We start from the raw sequence: 18,729 nt of genomic DNA, 5'->3' as shown, positions 1-18,729 counted from the left end.
GAAAATATTGACTTTTTTTTTATATTTTGTTTTAAAAGTATTGAAAAGTTGTAATAATTAGATGACAAAATTTAAAATTTAAAATTTAAAAATATTTGTATTTGTAGTGTTTTGATATTGAGATGATATGAAAAAAATATAAAAAGACATATTCAAATCAAAAGACTTTTGAAAATACTAAAAAGAAAAATTGAAATTTTAGTTTTCCTCTACTCTTTTATAGTTATGTTTTATTTTTATTTATTTTTAATAAATCGCGTTAATAATGCTACGTCAAAAAGGTTATATGAGTAATAAATTTCTTGTGACTAAGTAGCATTATTTTTTTTAATGAATGTATCAGTTTTAGCCCAAATTTTCATTTAAAAAAATTGGAATTGATTATTAAAAATGAATGTTTTGTGTGTATTTTAAATATATCCAAGTTTTAAAATGAATGTGCGAGACATCCATATTGTATAAATCATATCCTTTTTAAAAATATATGTTTTAAAATTTAGTATATAATTTTATAATCAAATTAAATTATAAAAATATTTTAATTTTTAAAACAAATTTTTTGAAATTTCTTTACAGATCAGGTATCTTTCAAATGAATAAAGCTTGGGATCTCCATTTTTTTTTTCTTTTTTCTTAGTTATTAAGAAAAAGTTATTTAATATTATTGTGAATTTTTTATTTTTTTTAAATATTTAAGAGTTTTAAAAAATATGTAAAAAAAAATGTAAGCCTAGCACCAACGGTGGCTCCAGAAGTAACCTTTCCAAACTTTTACGTAAACATAAATGTCCAGATTGAAGAATTTCAAGAGGAACTGTGGATCCCTGGACTTGGGCAATCTAGATGGCCCATATTTCGATAATTTAACTGTAATTTGGTAGACCTACGCAGTGGATAAGAGTTTTGAATTTCTTTCTTGTAGCTCCGGAATTACAGCATTAACCAACGGCACAAATATTTATGCTGATTTTTTCTTTTGACCATAACAAAAAGTCAATTAAATAAATTATAATATTCCAGAAAAATCAATGATTTTTGTACTTAAAACCAAACAATTACATCATTAAAAGGTTGTTTTATTTTATGTTCACTAATATCATCTTGTTTTGTACCAACTCAAGTGCTGCACGTAACTTCTATTCATTAGCTTTTTAAATATCATATTTTCATTATTTTTTGTTATAGTTTTATAGTTATTACAAAATTATTTATTACTTGAAAATCATGAAAATTATATATTAAGACAATTTGTCATAATAATTAAGTCTATACAGGAAAATTAAATATACAAGAAAGTGACAGTCTTATGCAGAAAATAATTTTTATGATTCATATGATGGAAGAAGTCAAGGTACAAGTTTCATGTTCTAACGTCTCATGTTATAACTTAATAACATTACAAGTGATAGTTTGTCTGAAAGATGTTCATCGTCACTGAGATACCAAAGAGAGACGAGATACATTTAATGAATTTTTTGAGATAAATTATAGACAAATATCTCTAAATCATATCAATTTATAAATTTATTTTTATAGATATATATATATATATATTTTTTATCACAGTTAAATGCTGCCAATATAATCAGTTGAGTCTCTCATATCATGAGATGGTTCTCGGTGATGATATGCTTGAGACGCTTATATATGACTTGTTTAATCATCACAAAGTTTTCTAGAAGTGATTCCAGAGTTCTCTTATCTTCGAGCTCTCCCTCCCGCTCCTTGGTTTTTGTTCTCTATTCAAGGAAACCAAAAAAAAAAAAAAAACCATTCTCCATTTTCGTCTACCTCTCTTATAGTCTATGTCCCACTCATGTCTCATCTTTCTTATTTTATGTATTATCCTACAGCTTTAAATCTCATTGTTGCTCTATGTCTGGTCACAATTTCTGACATTTTTATTAAATTATAAGCGTGTAATATACCAGGAGACATGAGATTAATGGTGGCTTCAGATTTTATAGCATTCTCATAAAGCCGCAAGACCATTATAATAGTTTCTCAGTTCTCTATGTGAAAATTAAAAGAGAAGTAGTGGAAGACATACTTCTTCTATTTCTTTGTTTCCAAGATATTAAAAATTTTAAGATTTTTTAATTAAAGAAAACTTAAAATAATTTTCTCCAAATAAATTTTGCAGACTCTTCACCGATTGAAAAACGAATGAAATAGATTTTTGCAATAAAAAAGAGTTAGATTTGAACTATTTTAATTCCAAATATGTTTTGTTCTCCATAAATCATATATATATATATTCGTTGATTCAGAATGTAAATCCAAGTTTTTTCATCTAATTTATTATGTTGTATATACATTTTAATTAGTTTTAAATATCAGTCGTCGATCCTTCAAATATGTAAAAGATTTCGTTAAATGGAATGGCACGTGAGTTACACACGTGGGTTAAAGTGTGCATGAGTTCCATGCGTTGCCACATGGAGAAGCTCTTGCTGCCACCACACATGGCATTTCTGGGACCAGAGTCCTCGGTTTCTTCAGACCTAACTGTCCGCTGTACTTTTAGGGTGACGCGTGTCCCTCACACGTCACCACAATTTTTTTTTTTTTGTATTTTTTTCCTGCAAGGCCAGCAATAAAGATCTACAGTTTTTCAAGTTATAATTCGTCTTTCCACATCTATCTTTATGATTTTTGTTATTTCCTTTTGTTTAAGTAAAAATAATAAAATAAATAGTGTCTTTGACATTTTGTCCATATAGTGAAAGTTCTATCCTCATCTAGAGAGCATAAATGAAATCTTTGTTTTAGACAAAGTGTGTCTCCCAAACAGTTTGTCTTAAAGAGTTATAGAAGTTAAGATTATACAAGTCACAAATGAGTATTGAAAAAACTCTAATTATGAGTAGTTAACTTGCAATTGTATCATATCACAATTGTAACTTCACTTTTATAAATAAATAAAATCTATTTATTAAAAAAAAAAAACTAGTTTTGAAAACTAATTATGACTTTTCATGGATCATTTTCCTTGTTTTATTTTGAGAACTTAAGATTGAACAACTGAACATCATAATAAACATTGTTAAAGACTAGGTTTTGAAATAAAAATAAATTGAACAAAATTTTTTCAACTTATAATATTGTTAAGATTAAGCAGTTTCGAAATAAAATAAATGAAGACTTTCTTATAAATTTTTACCTAGTCTATATTTAGAAATATTGTGGTAATTTCTGACCTTTATTTGTTAAATGACCTTTAAGATCAATCGGCATGTTAAAAGTTTATATTTTGTTATTTTACATTTAAATTTGAAACTTACTATATATTTTTATATTTTAAGTAATCTTTTAAATTTTATTATATACAAATTTTTATGAGTAATGCTACATACAGTCATTTTTGTGCACTCCCTGCGCACTCCACTGATATGATTGGCTGGATTAATTTTTTTTTAATACACAACCAATCATATCACTAGAGTGCACAAAGAAGTCTGTAAAAATGACTGCATATAAAATTTTCCAATTTTTATATATCTTTCAGCCCCATCTACATATGTGATATGTCCTGGCTTCGTCCCTGCAGACATATGGCCTAGGCCATCAATCTCTGTGGACTCTTTGTTAGACTTAACTCTTGCATTTATTTTACTCCAAATGGTTTTGGCCCCGCGACCTCCCTTCATCACTTCAACTATTAGGAGAGAAACGTTTCACTTACAAAAAAAATATCTCAAAAATAAATTTATAGATTTCGGATACCTTAATATAATATGTGAGATTATAAAATTAATTTTACTGTAAAATAAATTTAATATATCATATAAAATTATGTCGATTTATGAATTTTCTTTTATAATATCTAATATATCGCTTGATGATACATTAATACTCTTATCGTATCTCATCTTATCAGTAAAATTTTTTTAAATTTTTACATAAAATATAATAAATAATTTAATTTTTTTAATTTAAAAATAAAATTTATATTATAATAATATTTTATTTAACTTTCAACTATTATCTTATTTCAACTCAATTCAACTCAATTTATTATCCAAACTTCTCATCAGTTTAACAGGCAAAAAAGTTAATAAAATATAGATAATTCCAAGTTTAAGTAATTGTAATATGAAAGGTCGAGTTCAAAAGTCTGATATGGATACAAGTCATTCAACTTATTTTATTCAATTATTATAATTCTTTTAAAATTTCACATAAAATATAATAAATAAATCAATATTTTAAAACTTTAAAATAATAATAATATTATAAAATAATATTTTATTTAACTTTTAATTTTTTAACACTTTTTATCTTGACTAAACCTCCCTTCCACAGGAGTTTCGCGTCGGTTTCATAGAAGTGAATAGCATTAATTAGGAGTGCTTGTTACTTATGACTTCTGGTGGGTATTTACTATTTATCTACCGAATGAAACTCGTCTTAATTAGTATTTAATACCCGGAATCTGATTCTTTAAAAAAATGACCTTTAAATTCACTTTCCTTTGGTAAATATCATAATTCGGGAGCTACAAAGATTTTAAATTCACACCTTAAATCTCATAGAAGTGAATAGCATTAATTAGGAGTGCTTGTTACTTATGACTTCTGATGGGTATTTACTATATATCTACTGAATGAAACTCGTCTTAAATAGTATTTAATACCCGGAATCTGATTCTTAAAAAAATTGACCTTTTAACTTCTCTTTCCTTTGGGAAATATTATAATTCGGGAACTATAAAGATTTTAAATTCACACCTTTAAATTTATAATGAGTTTCACTTTGTTGTCATAAACACGTCACGTGACTTAATTGTCACACACACACACACACATGTATATATTAATGGTTAAAATTTACAAAAGTTATAATTATATATTGCTATCACAGACATATACTCTGTATCAATAACATATCATGATTTTGTTTGATAAAAATAAAATAAAAAAATTAAAATTTTATAAATAACAATTTATTATATCAATAATAAAAATAGAGAATTATTACAGAAACAAAAAAATAACGCAAAAATAAATTTATAAATCAACATGATTTTATAAGATTTGTTAAATCTATTTTATAATAAAAATAATTTTATAACATGACGTACCATATCAAATTACGTTAGTTTATAATCTATATTATTAATAAAAATTACTAAAATAAAAACTAATTAGAAAGAAAGAAAGAATGCACTAAAGCCTCGCGTGGTGTGGTTACAGTGGAAATACTCGATTAATTATAGAAAAAAGGATGAGAAAGTTGGGATTGAATTGATAGAAAGAAAGGAATCATTTTCGGCGCGATTAATGTTTGTTATTAGAGAGATAAAGGTTCAAATTGAGGCAAATTCCAAGACTCAAAGGATTAGCCATCTCTTTGGTGACGCAAATCAAAACGATCATAATTTGTGGCACTTAAAAGCAAACAGAAAAGTGCTTAAGAATGTTATTATCGTTGGTTCATGATTTTTCCCCCACTTGGTCACACCCGTACGAATCCCCCCGAGAGTCCGAGACCCTCGGTGGCAGCGGTAGTAGGTGGATGGACGTGGAATTTCTTGTCTCTCTGAAATTAGAAAAATTTCTTGGTTTTGATTTCCTTAATTTTAACGGCTAAGGATGTATTAAATTAAAATAAACAGACAGCATTATTGTCTCTGTTTTATATCACTCGTCTCCATCCATATATGATTCCATATCTAAATATATATATATACATATTCGATTTTCTAGAGATTTCTGCACATCACGTCACTATATAATGGAGATTGATTTGAAAACATCTAATGTATCAATAATTGCCCTTCAGATAATGATATCGCGGAGAATATAATAACTTTGAATTTTTCTTTTCAGAATTTAAATAATAAATTGAAACTGTTACCAAAAGGATCGAGGATATAGTTTAAATATAACACATGTTTCATCATGTCATTGTAAGAAATATTATTTTGATCTTAAATTTTTGTTTCCACATCATTTAAGATAATAGAATTTAGAATGAAAAAGTATAGTAAATAATTTAATTTGAAGGGTATTTTGTATGAAAAGCAATGCTCTACCGTCATATATTTTGTCATTCTCAATTATAGCCGTTGATCTTATATATTTTTAAGTAATTTTATACGTTAATGACTTAAATGAATTAGGGTTGTACATAAAATCAAGAAAACCGACCAGAACCGATAAAACTAGCTGCTGGAGCAGGGAACCGGTCGCCTGGCAGTAAGATTTAAGCCTCCCAATTCGAACTAAGGAAAAATCGCTGAACCAGTCGACGTTAGCTTATATATATATTTCAAATATATTTTATACGAAATGATATCGTTTCACTTAAATAAGTGAAATGGCGTTGTTTTGAGGACATAGCTTGTAAAAAAATATAAATGTAACAACATTGGTTGGAACTTAGAGATTTTCTCCAGCGGCAGCCACCCCCTAGCCTCCCTCTCCAATGTGATGATATTATCTCTCTCTCCAATGCAGTAATGGCATATTTTCTCCGATGCGGCAATGTCATCTCCCTCACCCTCTCATCTCCCTTTTAGGCTCTCAGAGCCTCTGTCTTAGACTCTCAGGTCTCTCATCTCTCTCTCTCTCTCTCTCTCTCTCTCTCTCTCTCACGCGCACACGCACACACACACTCACATTCTTGAGATAGTTGATGTTTATTGTTTGGATTTGTATAGTTGATATTTATTATTGAATCTATATTGTTAAAGTGTTGAGAAATTTGTATGATTCATTGGAACCAATGTTCACGTCGATGAACCGACGACAACCAGCCGAAACTACGCCTGCCGTTTTACCACTCTCCATCAATCGGTTTCAATCGATATCTTCCCCTGAAATCCACATCAATTTGATTTCAATTTTGGATCAAAACCGAAACCGAATGGTCAGTTTTCACCTCTAAAATGAATAACCATTTCAAATTTATCACTTTAATTATGCCTAATTGAAAATAACAAAATCTCAATTAAAAAAAAAAAAACGACATTTACCAAGATAATAAACATGGATAGTGCTACTAGAAAAAATTTATTCATTATCATTTTTTTTATCGTTACATGATATAGTATTAGATGATATGTTCACAAGTGAAATAAAATAAATAGTTTTTAATAATTTAATACCACATCATGGGATGGTGAGAATTGAGATGATGAGTAGTTTTCAAATAATTTTTAAAAATGTTTCAATATTTTAAAAAAATATTAATAAACTAATAGTCATTTTTTAATTAATAAATATATTTTTTAAATCAAATATATAAATGATTAAAATAAATAAATAAAACGAGAGAGTATACATTATTGAATAAACATTGAAACAGAAGCAGAATAGACGCACGTGTAGAAGGTGTTGATGTGTTTTGGCAGCTTGTGAGCAGGGGGAAAGGAAGATCAGGCTGCTGTGTGCAGTCTGAGTGATATATATGGTTAAAACAAGAAGTCCTTGTTTTAAAACCATTAAGCATCCCTCCCTCGTGCCTTCTTTCCAGTGGCTCTGTTTCTCTCACTCACCGCCCCACCCCCCAACATGTCTCTGTCGGTCTCATCTTCTCATTGTTTGTCACCATCCCCCTCTCCCTGATCAGATCTTTTGTTCCCTCTCCTCACCTCTATAAAGTATAACCCCCTCGTCCTTTCCACATTTAACTCCAACCCATGCCCCTATAATCTATTAACCGGCCTCCCTCTACCTATATTCATATAGAGTTCGGACACCACTTTTATTTTTCAATGTTCTTATTCTTTTTTTGTTTTCTTTCTCCGTTTCTCGCCAGCTCTTGCCTCTAATTTTTCTGTCAAAGACTTGATATGGTACCTGTAATAATGGGTCAAATTCTAGCCTTTGAAGTTTTGAACCCCCTAGATTATCTTCTTCTATCCTATAAGACTTCAGTAGAGGTAACCGAGAGTCAAATCCATGTCAAGGCAAAAGGTGGCTCGAATGACTATCTGATTATTGAAAAGAAAAAAAGAAAAAAAAGAGGGAGCACAGCAAAGGCTTTTATCTCATTCCAAAGAAAAATCATATTAAGATGTACAATACCACACACTTGATTATATTTTTTTATTTTTTATTATTTTTATCCCTCAACAAGTATGGTAATGCTGTTGAGTAGACGACCTGATTTGAAAATGGTACTTCTATATTGCCAAGAGATTTTTGCAGGAATCCACTGCTTGCTTATGGGCTCAACATGAATTTGAAGTCGCATAGAACGTAGAGATTGTGATCACTATTTCTGAGATCAGCTTATAAATGTTGTGGCCCAGGCCTTGTTCGAGCCTTTGCCTTTGGTTGTTCAGGGGCCTTCAGGCTATACTCTATTTCCCCATTTCAGTGGTTGCGTAATCTACAACGGTAGTGGCCCACTAGGGCAGCTCAAGAATGCTTACAGTAAGTTGGGCCTCCAGCTCTCAACTGAATGTGCTTGGGGTTGGGCTTGGGCAAAGTTTTATGAAGAAAATCCACTTGATGCTTATGATGTCTTCCAGGGAGTAATTAGTAATTTAGTAGGTAAAAAATGATATTCATCCAACTATTTTATAATTTTTTTTATACAAGATTAATAAAATATTATTATGTTTATAAATTTATTTGAGTTTTATTTGGGTTTGAACAAATAAAACACTTCCAACCAGAAAATCTATTCTTCACCCTGCCATTTTAACACACCATCCACAATGTCACGTGAAAAGACAAAAAAGGCCTCAAAAAATTTTGAAAAGGCAAAAAACCTCCCAGACGTGTTAAAATGTGGTGTGCTCAAGCATTATTCACTTCCAACGCATTTGGGGCAGCTGCATTTAACTCGATCCCTCTCCACTCATTTCTCTTTTTCTTTCTATCTCCTTCATGGAGTCGCAGCGCATGCCTCCATCTTGCCCTCTACATCCCAAAATCAACAGAAATATGAAAATAAGTCTGTCATGGCCATGGGCGAGAAGTCATCTGAGGAACAGAAGAATTTGCTTCGAATCAAGGATGTATGATACATGTAACTTCCTTCTCATATTTCTATCATCAATTCCCTTCGCTTCATCTCAACGTTATAAGATTGCTTCGACTTGTTTCTGCCATCAGCAGCTATTACACTTGTTTCTGCTACCAGCGGCAAGAGCAGAATTCACTATTTAGTAGGAAAAGTTACGCTAAAATGACGAAGAAATGTTTCGCACAATTGAGAGAAGAACCTACCGATATAGCGAGGAAGGGAAGTATTGCCGGCGCTGTTGCTCTCATTATTGGCACCACCATTGGGTCGGGGATACTTGCTCTGCCACAGAAGGCTTCCCCCGCAGTACTCTCAAAATCTCTCTTTTACTGTTTTGATCTTTCGTTTTTGTACTAAGGCGCTTGATTGGAAAATGCTTCCATTTCAAAGACATCGTATTATTCTATCTTATCTCATTCTTAAATATTATTTAAATATAAATATTTTCAAAATCATTACAAATTTTTCAAAACTTTCATATAAAAAATAAAAAACAATTCAATTTTTTTTTTAAATTTTAAATAAAAATAATATTAAAAAAATTAGATTTTAACAATATTTTATCTTTATAATAATTTTTTATTTAAATTTTTTCCTCTCATTTCTCAAAATTCAGAAAATACTTAACTCAAATTATCTTGTTATTATTTACAAATTATCTTATTACTATTTACAAAATTCTTATACTATCTTAAAGCACTAGTAGTGGGTTCAATAAAGTTTGACTAAAATTCAACTAGAAAATTCATTTTTACAAATTTAGTTAGTCACTTTTTAACAACACCAAATAACTGACTCAACAAATCTATCATTATTCTGTTAAAGCATTGATTTTGATATTTTCATTTACTTTAATTCTAATTGTAATTTGAAATTTATTTGTTATTAAAAAATTACACATTAATTTTAAAAAATATTTAAATATATTAAAAAAATGTGAAAAGACAATGAACTAGAAAATAAATACTCCAAAACCACCTAGCGGTCAAATGGAGTGGTGCTACTCAGACGGTAGAGTAGCACTGATGCTCAAGTGATAGAGTAGCACCGCTCTTTTTTTATAACGCTCATATTTTCTTAACTGATATATTTTTTCAACGATCATATTTTTTCAAGTATATTATAGATAAAAATTAAAATAAAAAGCTATGCAAAAGATTAAATATGTCTAAGAAACAAAAACTAAGAAATGCAGCAGGTAAGAATCGAAAAGCAAGAGCGAGAGAATTTTTTACGCCAAAATAATATTTGGCCAACAACTGGGGGTTAACAGATTTGACCAGTGGAATTGATAGAAGCTAAAATTACTATAACTTTGTTGAATCCACCACAACTCATTTTTATACTTCCTAGTCAAATATTGATCAAATTTTAATTTTATTGAGCCCACTACTAGTTCTCTTATTCCTAGCATCTCATCTATTTCAAGTCGAATGAAACAGACATTTGAAAAGTGGCTTTCTTGCTTGGCCATTTTTTGAAACAATTATAATACGTTGCAGGGACTAGTTCCGAGTTCAATTTCAATGATAATATGTTGGGCATTTCTCTTAATTGAGGCGCTAGTGCTTGTCGAAGTCAATGTGGCGCTGCGGAGAAAGAAAAAGAAGAAAGAGGAAGGGAAAGAGTTAGAGGTCATTTCTTTTAGGACAATGGCCCAAGAGACGCTAGGAGACTGGGGTGGAACTCTAGCCACCGTGACCTATGTTTTCTTGGGCTACACTTCCATTATTGCCTATAGTTCCAAGTCTGGAGAGATCCTTTTCCATCTGATCAATTTTCCGGCCTCGTTTTCAGGCTTCTTCTTCACTGTAATCTTCACCATGCTCATCTCCATTGGCGGGACTCGTGTCACAGATCAAGTCAATCAATGGCTCACAACTTCCATGATCGGTAGTTAGTTGGTCCAACTTGTCTTTCTCACAATGTTTTGCTGATCACTTCCAAAGTTAACATATTGATGAATCCGAGTGTAACCCTTCGAATTCTTGAATTCTACATGATATAACCGAGTCGGGCATGTTCTGAGGAATTCTTGTCAGTTCAAAGTATAAGGGTACTTTTGTCACGTGAACGCTAACAATGCATTGAAACCGATTCCCAGGTCTGCTTCTGGCAATTGAGGTGCTAGCAGTTATTTATGGAGGGTGGTCGAAATTGGAGGGAAGCGGTAACTGGGGGAAAGTTCCAGCTACGATTCCTGTTATTATTTTTTCTTTAGTTTATCATGATCTAGCACCTGGTAAAGACAATCTTCTTGAAGTTTTACTTGGTTTAGTCCAGCAATCTAAGTGATGTTTAACAATTCATGGTACGCTGTTTTACTGCAGTTCTTTGCGCTTATTTGGGTGGTGATCTTACGCGCATAAGGACTTCAATTTTGCTTGGTAGTCTTTTTCCATTGCTGGCATTACTTGTATGGGATGCAGTTGCACTTGGTCTCTCTGCCCCGGCCGACAAAGTTGTTGACCCCGTGGAATTGCTCATGAGGTATAACCTCTGGAGAGCCTCTTGCCTTCAAATAACCCTCTTGAAATAATCCGAGAAGAATTTATATTCAATTTAACTTTACCCCAAACGTTATTTCTAAACCCAAAGCGTAATTGTCACGTCTGGTCAGGGTAAAATGGAGCGGGGTATCGCTTTTGGTTCAGGCTTTCTCCCTCCTTGCGGTCGGAACATCGCTAATTGGCACACTCCTGGGATTCTCTGAGTTCTTCAAGGAGCAACTTAATAACTTTTCATGGCAGCCTTCATCAACACCAAAAATACAGGTAGCTTTTATATCCGGAGGTCCTCTTTGATGATAAGTTAAAATTGATTATTATGTATATCACGATAGCAAACATCATTACTGTCTATTAACACTGATATTTGTGCATAACCATGCAGAGACTAAACGATGCTTTCAATCTGAGAAAATGGTGGGGAAGGAATAAAATTAGCTTCATGGCTATGACAATGGCTGTTGCTCCATCTCTTTTTGTGTCAACTACCGTTCCAGATGCATTCTCAGCGGCCACTGACATTGCTGTAAGTATAGGGAGAAGGGGAAATTAGAGGGTCAATCTCCAGTAATGATGCATGTTGTTTATGATCAAGTTTGGACATTTATCATCCTGCTTTAATGTGGACTAGGGAGGCTACTGTATGACGATGCTTTATGGAGTTCTTCCACCCGCAATGGCATGGAAGATGCTTAACAGAGAAGCCGAGGATACTGAAAGCAAGGCACTTTCAAAAGCAAGGCCAGTACTGTTTGGAGTAGGATTATTTGCATGCGGTATAGTGGTAGAGCAAATCCTGCAGGATATCATATCATTCCATTCCTAGCGAGTATTATATTGGCAACAAGATGCACAACATACTCTGCCGAAGCGCAACTGTAAGTCTGTTACCATTCTTCAACAAGAATAACATATTAATTACTTGCCAGTGATGATTCTAAGGAACTTAACTCTATAAGCTTAAATTGACTCTTTCTTACTGCATAAACTATCCTACCGAGTACCAAGTATTGCTCGTAGTGGTCACAACCATCACAAAAGATTACAATAATCACATCTAGATGTACACACCAGCTTAAAGAGAAAGTACTATAGCATTGAGCACCCCTATCACAACTGTGTTAATTAAGTACAAGCAAAGACAACCAACCACAAAGCTTTTTCAGTAATTTACTTTTTCACAGTGATCACATGATTTATAAGCACCTGTACGACATCATTGGATATGCTTGCAGCCTGTGTCTTCAGGTGATGGATCTTTGCCTCTGTTTCTTGCTCCAGCCGCTTCACAATGGCATCTGAATCCCCATGGCTCTGCTTGGTGATACATTGGTAGAAGGCATACCCATTTATAAAAATTCCCTCCCAGATTGACACGGTATACAATGATCATAAAATACCCACTGTTAAACATGAAGTTTTCGGTGAATCATATACTTACCTCTGCAACCTTTCTCTGAAACTCAAGTTTCATATGAGCACGAAACTCGGCAATCTCCTTCTCAGCCTCTTCTTTGGCCTGTTTTAGTCTGGCCAACTTAGCTGATGAAATGAAAATGAAGAGGGTATTATTAGTACCGGCTTCTAGCTCTAAAGCCATGTATACAAAACACACACCCAAGCACCCACCCAGCACCAGTACATGTTTAGTACAAAACATAGGTGAATAACAGCTAAAATTAAAATATCATAAATATTCAACAATTTCAACTGTTTTCTGATGCCATCTAAAGAGGATAGAGTAGTAACTGTCATTCAATTAACACATCGGAAGGGACAGTAACTACAAACAGTATTGTCTGACTTGACAGAAATACGAAGAAGGATGTATATGGCAAACTCAACTAGTTGCAGTCAAGGCTACATTAATGTATTTTTCACCATTGTGTGAGTGACCACATGATCATGTTTTTCTGTTCCTCCTTAAAATGCATATAACATGGCTTCATAGCCTTAATCTAACGCATGACAATAAACGTCAATCTAATCATAGAAGAAATCCTACACAAGCAGAAGTTGATATTGATTAGACTCAGTCCCAACAGATTGGAAAGTTATTGCTCAGATACGTCCTCCCCACTCAAGAAAACTCCCTAGTTTGAATTCAGTCAGAGCCAGTCAGAAATCATCAATACCTCACATTTATGTTAGCCCCCCTGTTTACTCGTTCTGCCATCAATCTCATAAGTAGAATCTACCACTTCAGTGGGCATGTGAATGCAATCAACCCAAAGAAAGAAAGGGACAAAAAAAAGATTTGTGGAATTCTGGAAGCTTTTTAACAATAACCTATCATCAACTCTTTCACGGAGTGATAAATTCAGATAACTCAAAAATCATATGCCTAAAAGTTCAGTTCAAACTTCAAACACGATGAAAACTACATTCTAGAAAACCTGCATCAATATATACAATCTCAGAGAAACCCCAAATATCAGGGGTTATACAAGTACAATCATTCAATAACAGACAAGGATACCTTTTCTGGCTTCATTGACAATGCGCCGAGCTTCTTGTTCAGCAGCTAGCAGTTGTTGAATTGCATTCTGTCCCCTCTTGGCGTCCATAATGAAATTGCTAATGCAGCCAAACTGAAAGATAGATAGGATTGGTGCAATTAAAGTACTTTCAAGCTTGAGAATCCAATAACAAGATGCTTCCACAGAAACATATATAGTTAGGGTCATCGTGTTCAAAATCAGGAGCCAATCATTGGCGACTCATATTCCTTTTAAAATAGGTTAGGATTGTCAGTGCCTCATCATAATTATGTCATATCTTTAAGTAAAAGTAGTTCAACTCCCTAAAAAATAGCCACAAACGCATGTGAACATGTCTAACTGGTGAATCCGATGGCTACATGTTCTCATATAAGAAACGTACGTGTATCTATTCTCTTAAATACCCCCTCGCATGATCATCCACATCGAACCCAACTTTAATATAACACATCTTACGAAAAGGCTATAATCCAACACGTACACCACATATACAAGCAAGTCATCAAATCTGGGTTCATATTTGCTGTACATAAATTCGAACAAAACCTTTCAAGTCAGATCAGCATGAATATACTCCTGATCACATGATCTGAATGATCAACTATTTAATGTAAGATAGTAATGCTGCGTGCATGTCATGAGCAAGTTAAGAGACAAGCAAGCACGGTTACAGAGAGAGAAAGAGAGAGATGTACGGAGAGGTTTTTGTGCGAGGCGTGAACGTACTGAAGAATCGAAGATGCGGCGGTACTGAAGAATCGAGACCGTGGTAGAAACTTATTTCAACCAAACGGACCGTGAACCGCTTCATGTAAAGAAGGAAAATTAAAGCCACGCCGTTTTGTCTTGCCAAATTCTGTATTTGCTTCTCTCTCTTTTTCTATAGTGGCGCCCTTTCAGGTTCCCAAGGCGATAAAGCGTAAAATGATTTTGTTAACAAAATTGTGTTTTCAAAAAAATAAAATTAGAGTTTTGTTATATACAAGTACAGTCGCGTATTAATCTGTATATTATTCTGATATAATTGATTAAAATTAAATTTTATTAAAAATAGTGTTAATTTAAATTTTAAATATAAATAAATCAATATTAATACATATATTAATACGCGACTGTGTTTGTATATAACAAAACTTTTTATTAACCATGCGTCGATTGCCGTTGTCTATCAAGTCGGGGTGGTTACGTGCTGGCGCCACAATAAGCCTCAATTTTATTTTATTTTATCAAGCCTCGATTTTCCATCTGAATTTATTTTACTTAATTTCAACGGGTAGGAGTAGATCAGAACAATAATTTGAAAAAGTCACATTTGCTAGTCTTTGAAAACTCTATTCATGTAATTAGTCAAAAAAATAATTTTATATTAAAAAAAATAATGTAATCAATTATAGTAATAGACTGTATAAAAAATACGTGAATATGACTATTCACTGCACATAAAATTTTTATTTAAAAAATTACATAATTTTGTGCTTTTTTATTTTTTATTTTTTTTTTATGAAGGCTGTAATTCATCCAACCTTAAACCTTAGTTTACAAAATCTCATATTATGAAGCATCATTTAACATCAAGCCAGAGAAAATTCAAGTCAAATATGAATTTATACTTCTAAAAATTCTTAGTAAGAATTTGTCTGTTGAACAATGTAAAATCTTATTCACTGTCTTTTTAAATTAAATTTGAGATTATATATAAGCAAAGCTAAAAAAAAACTGCTAAGATAAATAAATAAAATAAAATAAACAAAACCATCCGTTATTCTATTGTATAAAATTCTCAATTCTTTTGAATATCAATTGATCCTCTTCTTACAGAATATAACCAAATCATAAGGCATCAATAAATGTAATATTACTTTAAAAACTCATATTCAAATTTTAGAGCCTAAAATGTGAGGGGGATGGGTAAAGGACATGTCCCACCACCTAGCGTGGTCTTCAACCTGCAAGTTAGAGATGGATGACATTAGATGCCTGAGGCCACTCTGATGCATAAGTCAGTGATAAGTGATGCATAATAGTTTAAATATATGATTAAAGTAAATTAAAAATTACGTGTATCCCATATATATATATAGGCGTAAAGGTTTATTAGATCAACACTATAATTAAATTACTTTCACTCGGTATCTAAGTATGAGGTTTATCCTTAAATAAATAGAGTAATCTGATCGTTATATCATGACTTATCGACCCTCATAACCAGGAGGGCTAAACAGTTTATTCGGATATCTATTATTATTCAAGAATGTTAGGTCGTTGTGGGCTTTTAGTTTGTGATTTGGGTTGAGCCAATATTAGGGCCTCCAGGATGAATATATGAATTCTAGGCTCTAGAGTAATTATAATTGTATGGTTAAGTGAATTTATCTGACAACACTAAATTTTTAACCGTACTACAAAATCTACTTTGTCTTTTACCTACTTTCAACTATAAATGCTAAAATCGGACAAAAGTTTTAATCGACCATAAGATAACGCCCTAAAAACCACTCTTAGCGTAAAAACTTAGACTATTCTCATTGGATTATTTAAATATAAATATATAATTTACATAATATGACATGATTTTATATTTGATTATTTCATTTAAAACTTATTTTTACATTAAATTATCTATTTATTAGTCAAAATAATAATAAAATATTATAAATTTAATAAAAAAGTTTAATTCTTTTCTATTAATTTTTTTTCTAAATTAAGAGCTTAACGAAAACACATTATTATTTTTTATTAAATAATATGGATAAATAATGTAGGAGAAAGAATGAGAATGAGGAGGGAGAATAGAGGGAAGAGAGAGTGTGTATAAAGATATTATTTTTTATTCATTTAGATATGAAATAGTAATAATCAAATTTAGTTGTAAATTTTAATTTTACTGTAGCTAAAAATTAAAAATTTTGAAGTTAGATAATCTAATATAGAGTATGTTCAAGTCCTATTAACTAAATTTCTCATTGAATTTGCATTTACATAATCCAATGAGAATGCTCTAATACAAAATTTTCTTGAATCCAAATTTTATGAAACCAAGTTAACAAAACCTGATGCACTTGGACAAGAAAAAAAAGCTTTCTGATATTTTAATCTCATAATAACTGCATGCAGTAACTCATTAAAGACAGCAAAACACAGAGGAAAATATGTTAGTTACAAATGGATATAGTTTGATGTGGTACATCAAATTATAAAATTATTTTTATTATAAAATAAATATAATGAATTTTATGAAATCACATTAATTTATAGATTTATTTTATATAATCCCTTTCTATCGGTATCAACTTTCAATCACAAATAGATGAATGAAAAGGCCTTTTTTTTTCTTTTTTCTTTTTTTTCTGGGCCGGGACAAACTGAGCCTGGCTAAGTACAATCTTCCAAAGCGTCACATGAAGCCCATCGGAGTTCGAACGACCGCCGAAGAGAACAACGCTACCTTTAGTTAGACAGGGATCCATTTGCAACTTCAAAGGATCGCTATCTTGGGTCCATTTAACCTTCTTATTCTTGCGTAGGAATGCCGTTGGCGTTTCTTGTACCACAGCCCTGCCCCGCACAAAGCACCCGCACCGGCCAGCACTCCAATCACTATTCCTGCCTTCTGTCCGGCACTCAACACCCCAGGCCATATTTTCGGCAATTGATTGGATGCCGGGGGATGATGCGGCGGGTAGCAGAATTAGCTAGCTGAGCATGATTAGAATCAGGAGCCGGCGGAAGTGAGGCGGTTGCTTCAGTTGGCGCCGGGACAGGTGAGGCATCGGACTTCAAAGGTCCCAAATAATGATATTCGTGCAAGCCTGAGAAGAGAAACAGTGCTAGAATAGAGACGGAACACATTCTATTCAGTCGACCGGCCATGACGGTACGTACGTATGCATGTAACTATAGGTATAAAACTTTTAAACACTAGAAATTTGGAGAAGGTCTTGAGATGGCATGGAGAGAATGTATATATAGATAGCTATGTATGTATATCATATATAACTTTGGGAAATCAGAGCCAGGTTAAAGAAAACGGCGGAGAGACCTAGTTTGAATGTCCAATGAAATGAAGTGAGAGTATGTTCTCTCTCGGATCTTCTTAGAGAATCATGTATGCATGGTATATCACGCCAATACGGCTGTTTTAAATACGAAATGAAAAAAGAGTACTACTGCATATATAGTTAGCCTACTCTGATCATGAGTTCAGGGACTTCCAAACAGAGAGGGCTGCCGGCCCATCCATATCCGACAACTTTACTCCGGCCAACTCTTTCTCTGGCTGTAACATTATTATTTTATTTGGTTTTTCCCACTTGATCTAGTACTACCGTATTCACGCTCACATCTGTGGACATGAAATCAGTACATTGCCGGATTTCCTTTGTTTGTTTTTTTCCACCCCCCACAATAAATTTGATCTGTTTTGACGTTCGTCCTTGCAATTGATGTCTATTTAATTTTAAGAAATGTTTTACCCAATCTTACAAAAAGTAAATAAAAATAACTTAACATAGTATGTTAAATTATATAATTATTTTTATTGTAAAGTATATCTAATATATTATACAAAGTTATATCAGTTTAAAAACTTACTTTTATAAAATCTATTTGTACTATAGTAATTAAATTTAATTTTTTGCAATGATGAGTATGTAGGAGACTCCTACAATTGGTTGTAATAATTTTGAGAGAAATGATACTTCTAGTCGTGAGTCTGCAAGTGTCGCACAAGCAATCACTTT

The 18,729-nt window shown here is 32.2% G+C and overlaps 2 protein-coding genes across 11 annotated transcripts; one reads left to right on the top strand and one right to left on the bottom strand.

Annotated features, from left to right (window-relative positions):
- Positions 1 to 8,756: 8,756 nt before the first annotated feature.
- On the top strand, positions 8,757 to 13,456 carry LOC122289379 (tyrosine-specific transport protein-like). Of its 9 annotated transcripts, none has more exons than XR_006236148.1 (9): positions 8,757 to 8,974; positions 9,072 to 9,288; positions 10,485 to 10,875; positions 11,087 to 11,224; positions 11,313 to 11,472; positions 11,603 to 11,756; positions 11,875 to 12,015; positions 12,121 to 12,367; positions 13,301 to 13,456. XR_006236148.1 is itself a non-coding variant. In XM_043096368.1 (9 exons), exons 1-9 carry the CDS (start codon positions 8,844 to 8,846, stop codon positions 12,313 to 12,315), a joined length of 1,410 nt encoding a protein of 469 aa, XP_042952302.1. In that variant the 5' UTR covers positions 8,757 to 8,843; the 3' UTR covers positions 12,316 to 12,473. The 9 variants fall into 9 exon arrangements, 5 of the variants coding, with proteins under 5 accessions (XP_042952302.1, XP_042952298.1, XP_042952289.1 ...); XR_006236147.1 differs by lacking the exon at positions 13,301 to 13,456 and adding an exon at positions 12,738 to 13,266; XR_006236145.1 differs by lacking the exon at positions 13,301 to 13,456 and adding an exon at positions 12,725 to 13,265.
- LOC122289410 (V-type proton ATPase subunit G 1-like) lies at positions 12,461 to 14,821 on the bottom strand. Of its 2 annotated transcripts, XM_043096388.1 has the most exons (4): positions 14,686 to 14,821; positions 13,969 to 14,080; positions 12,931 to 13,031; positions 12,464 to 12,803 (listed from the first exon to the last, which is right to left on the bottom strand). In XM_043096388.1, exons 2-4 carry the CDS (start codon positions 14,054 to 14,056, stop codon positions 12,660 to 12,662), a joined length of 333 nt encoding a protein of 110 aa, XP_042952322.1. In that variant the 5' UTR covers positions 14,057 to 14,080; positions 14,686 to 14,821; the 3' UTR covers positions 12,464 to 12,659. The 2 variants fall into 2 exon arrangements, with proteins under 2 accessions (XP_042952316.1, XP_042952322.1); XM_043096382.1 differs by lacking the exon at positions 14,686 to 14,821 and having other exon boundaries at positions 12,461 to 12,803; positions 13,969 to 14,200.
- Between the last annotated feature and the right edge of the window lie 3,908 nt (positions 14,822 to 18,729).

The sequence above is a fragment of the Carya illinoinensis genome, chromosome 1 (genome assembly GCF_018687715.1).
Source record: "Carya illinoinensis cultivar Pawnee chromosome 1, C.illinoinensisPawnee_v1, whole genome shotgun sequence".
NCBI lineage: Eukaryota > Viridiplantae > Streptophyta > Magnoliopsida > Fagales > Juglandaceae > Carya > Carya illinoinensis.
The sequence above is the reverse complement of the archived record's forward strand: the minus strand, read 5'-3'. Positions and strand labels throughout refer to the sequence as shown.

Bases quoted from the DNA above. Each gene is read 5' to 3' on its own strand.
- LOC122289379 (XM_043096355.1), top strand. From the start codon at position 8,844: ATGGAGTCGCAGCGCATGCCTCCATCTTGCCCTCTACATCCCAAAATC. The intron at 11,225-11,312 runs GTAAAGACAATC...GTTTTACTGCAG, and splicing joins TTATCATGATCTAGCACCTG to TTCTTTGCGCTTATTTGGGT. The intron at 11,757-11,874 runs GTAGCTTTTATA...ATAACCATGCAG, and splicing joins CATCAACACCAAAAATACAG to AGACTAAACGATGCTTTCAA.
- LOC122289410 (XM_043096382.1), bottom strand. From the start codon at position 14,176: ATGACCCTAACTATATATGTTTCTGTGGAAGCATCTTGTTATTGGATT. The intron at 13,032-13,968 runs GTATCCTTGTCT...TCATTTCATCAG, and splicing joins TGTCAATGAAGCCAGAAAAG to CTAAGTTGGCCAGACTAAAA. The intron at 12,804-12,930 runs GTAAGTATATGA...ATCACCAAGCAG, and splicing joins TTCAGAGAAAGGTTGCAGAG to AGCCATGGGGATTCAGATGC.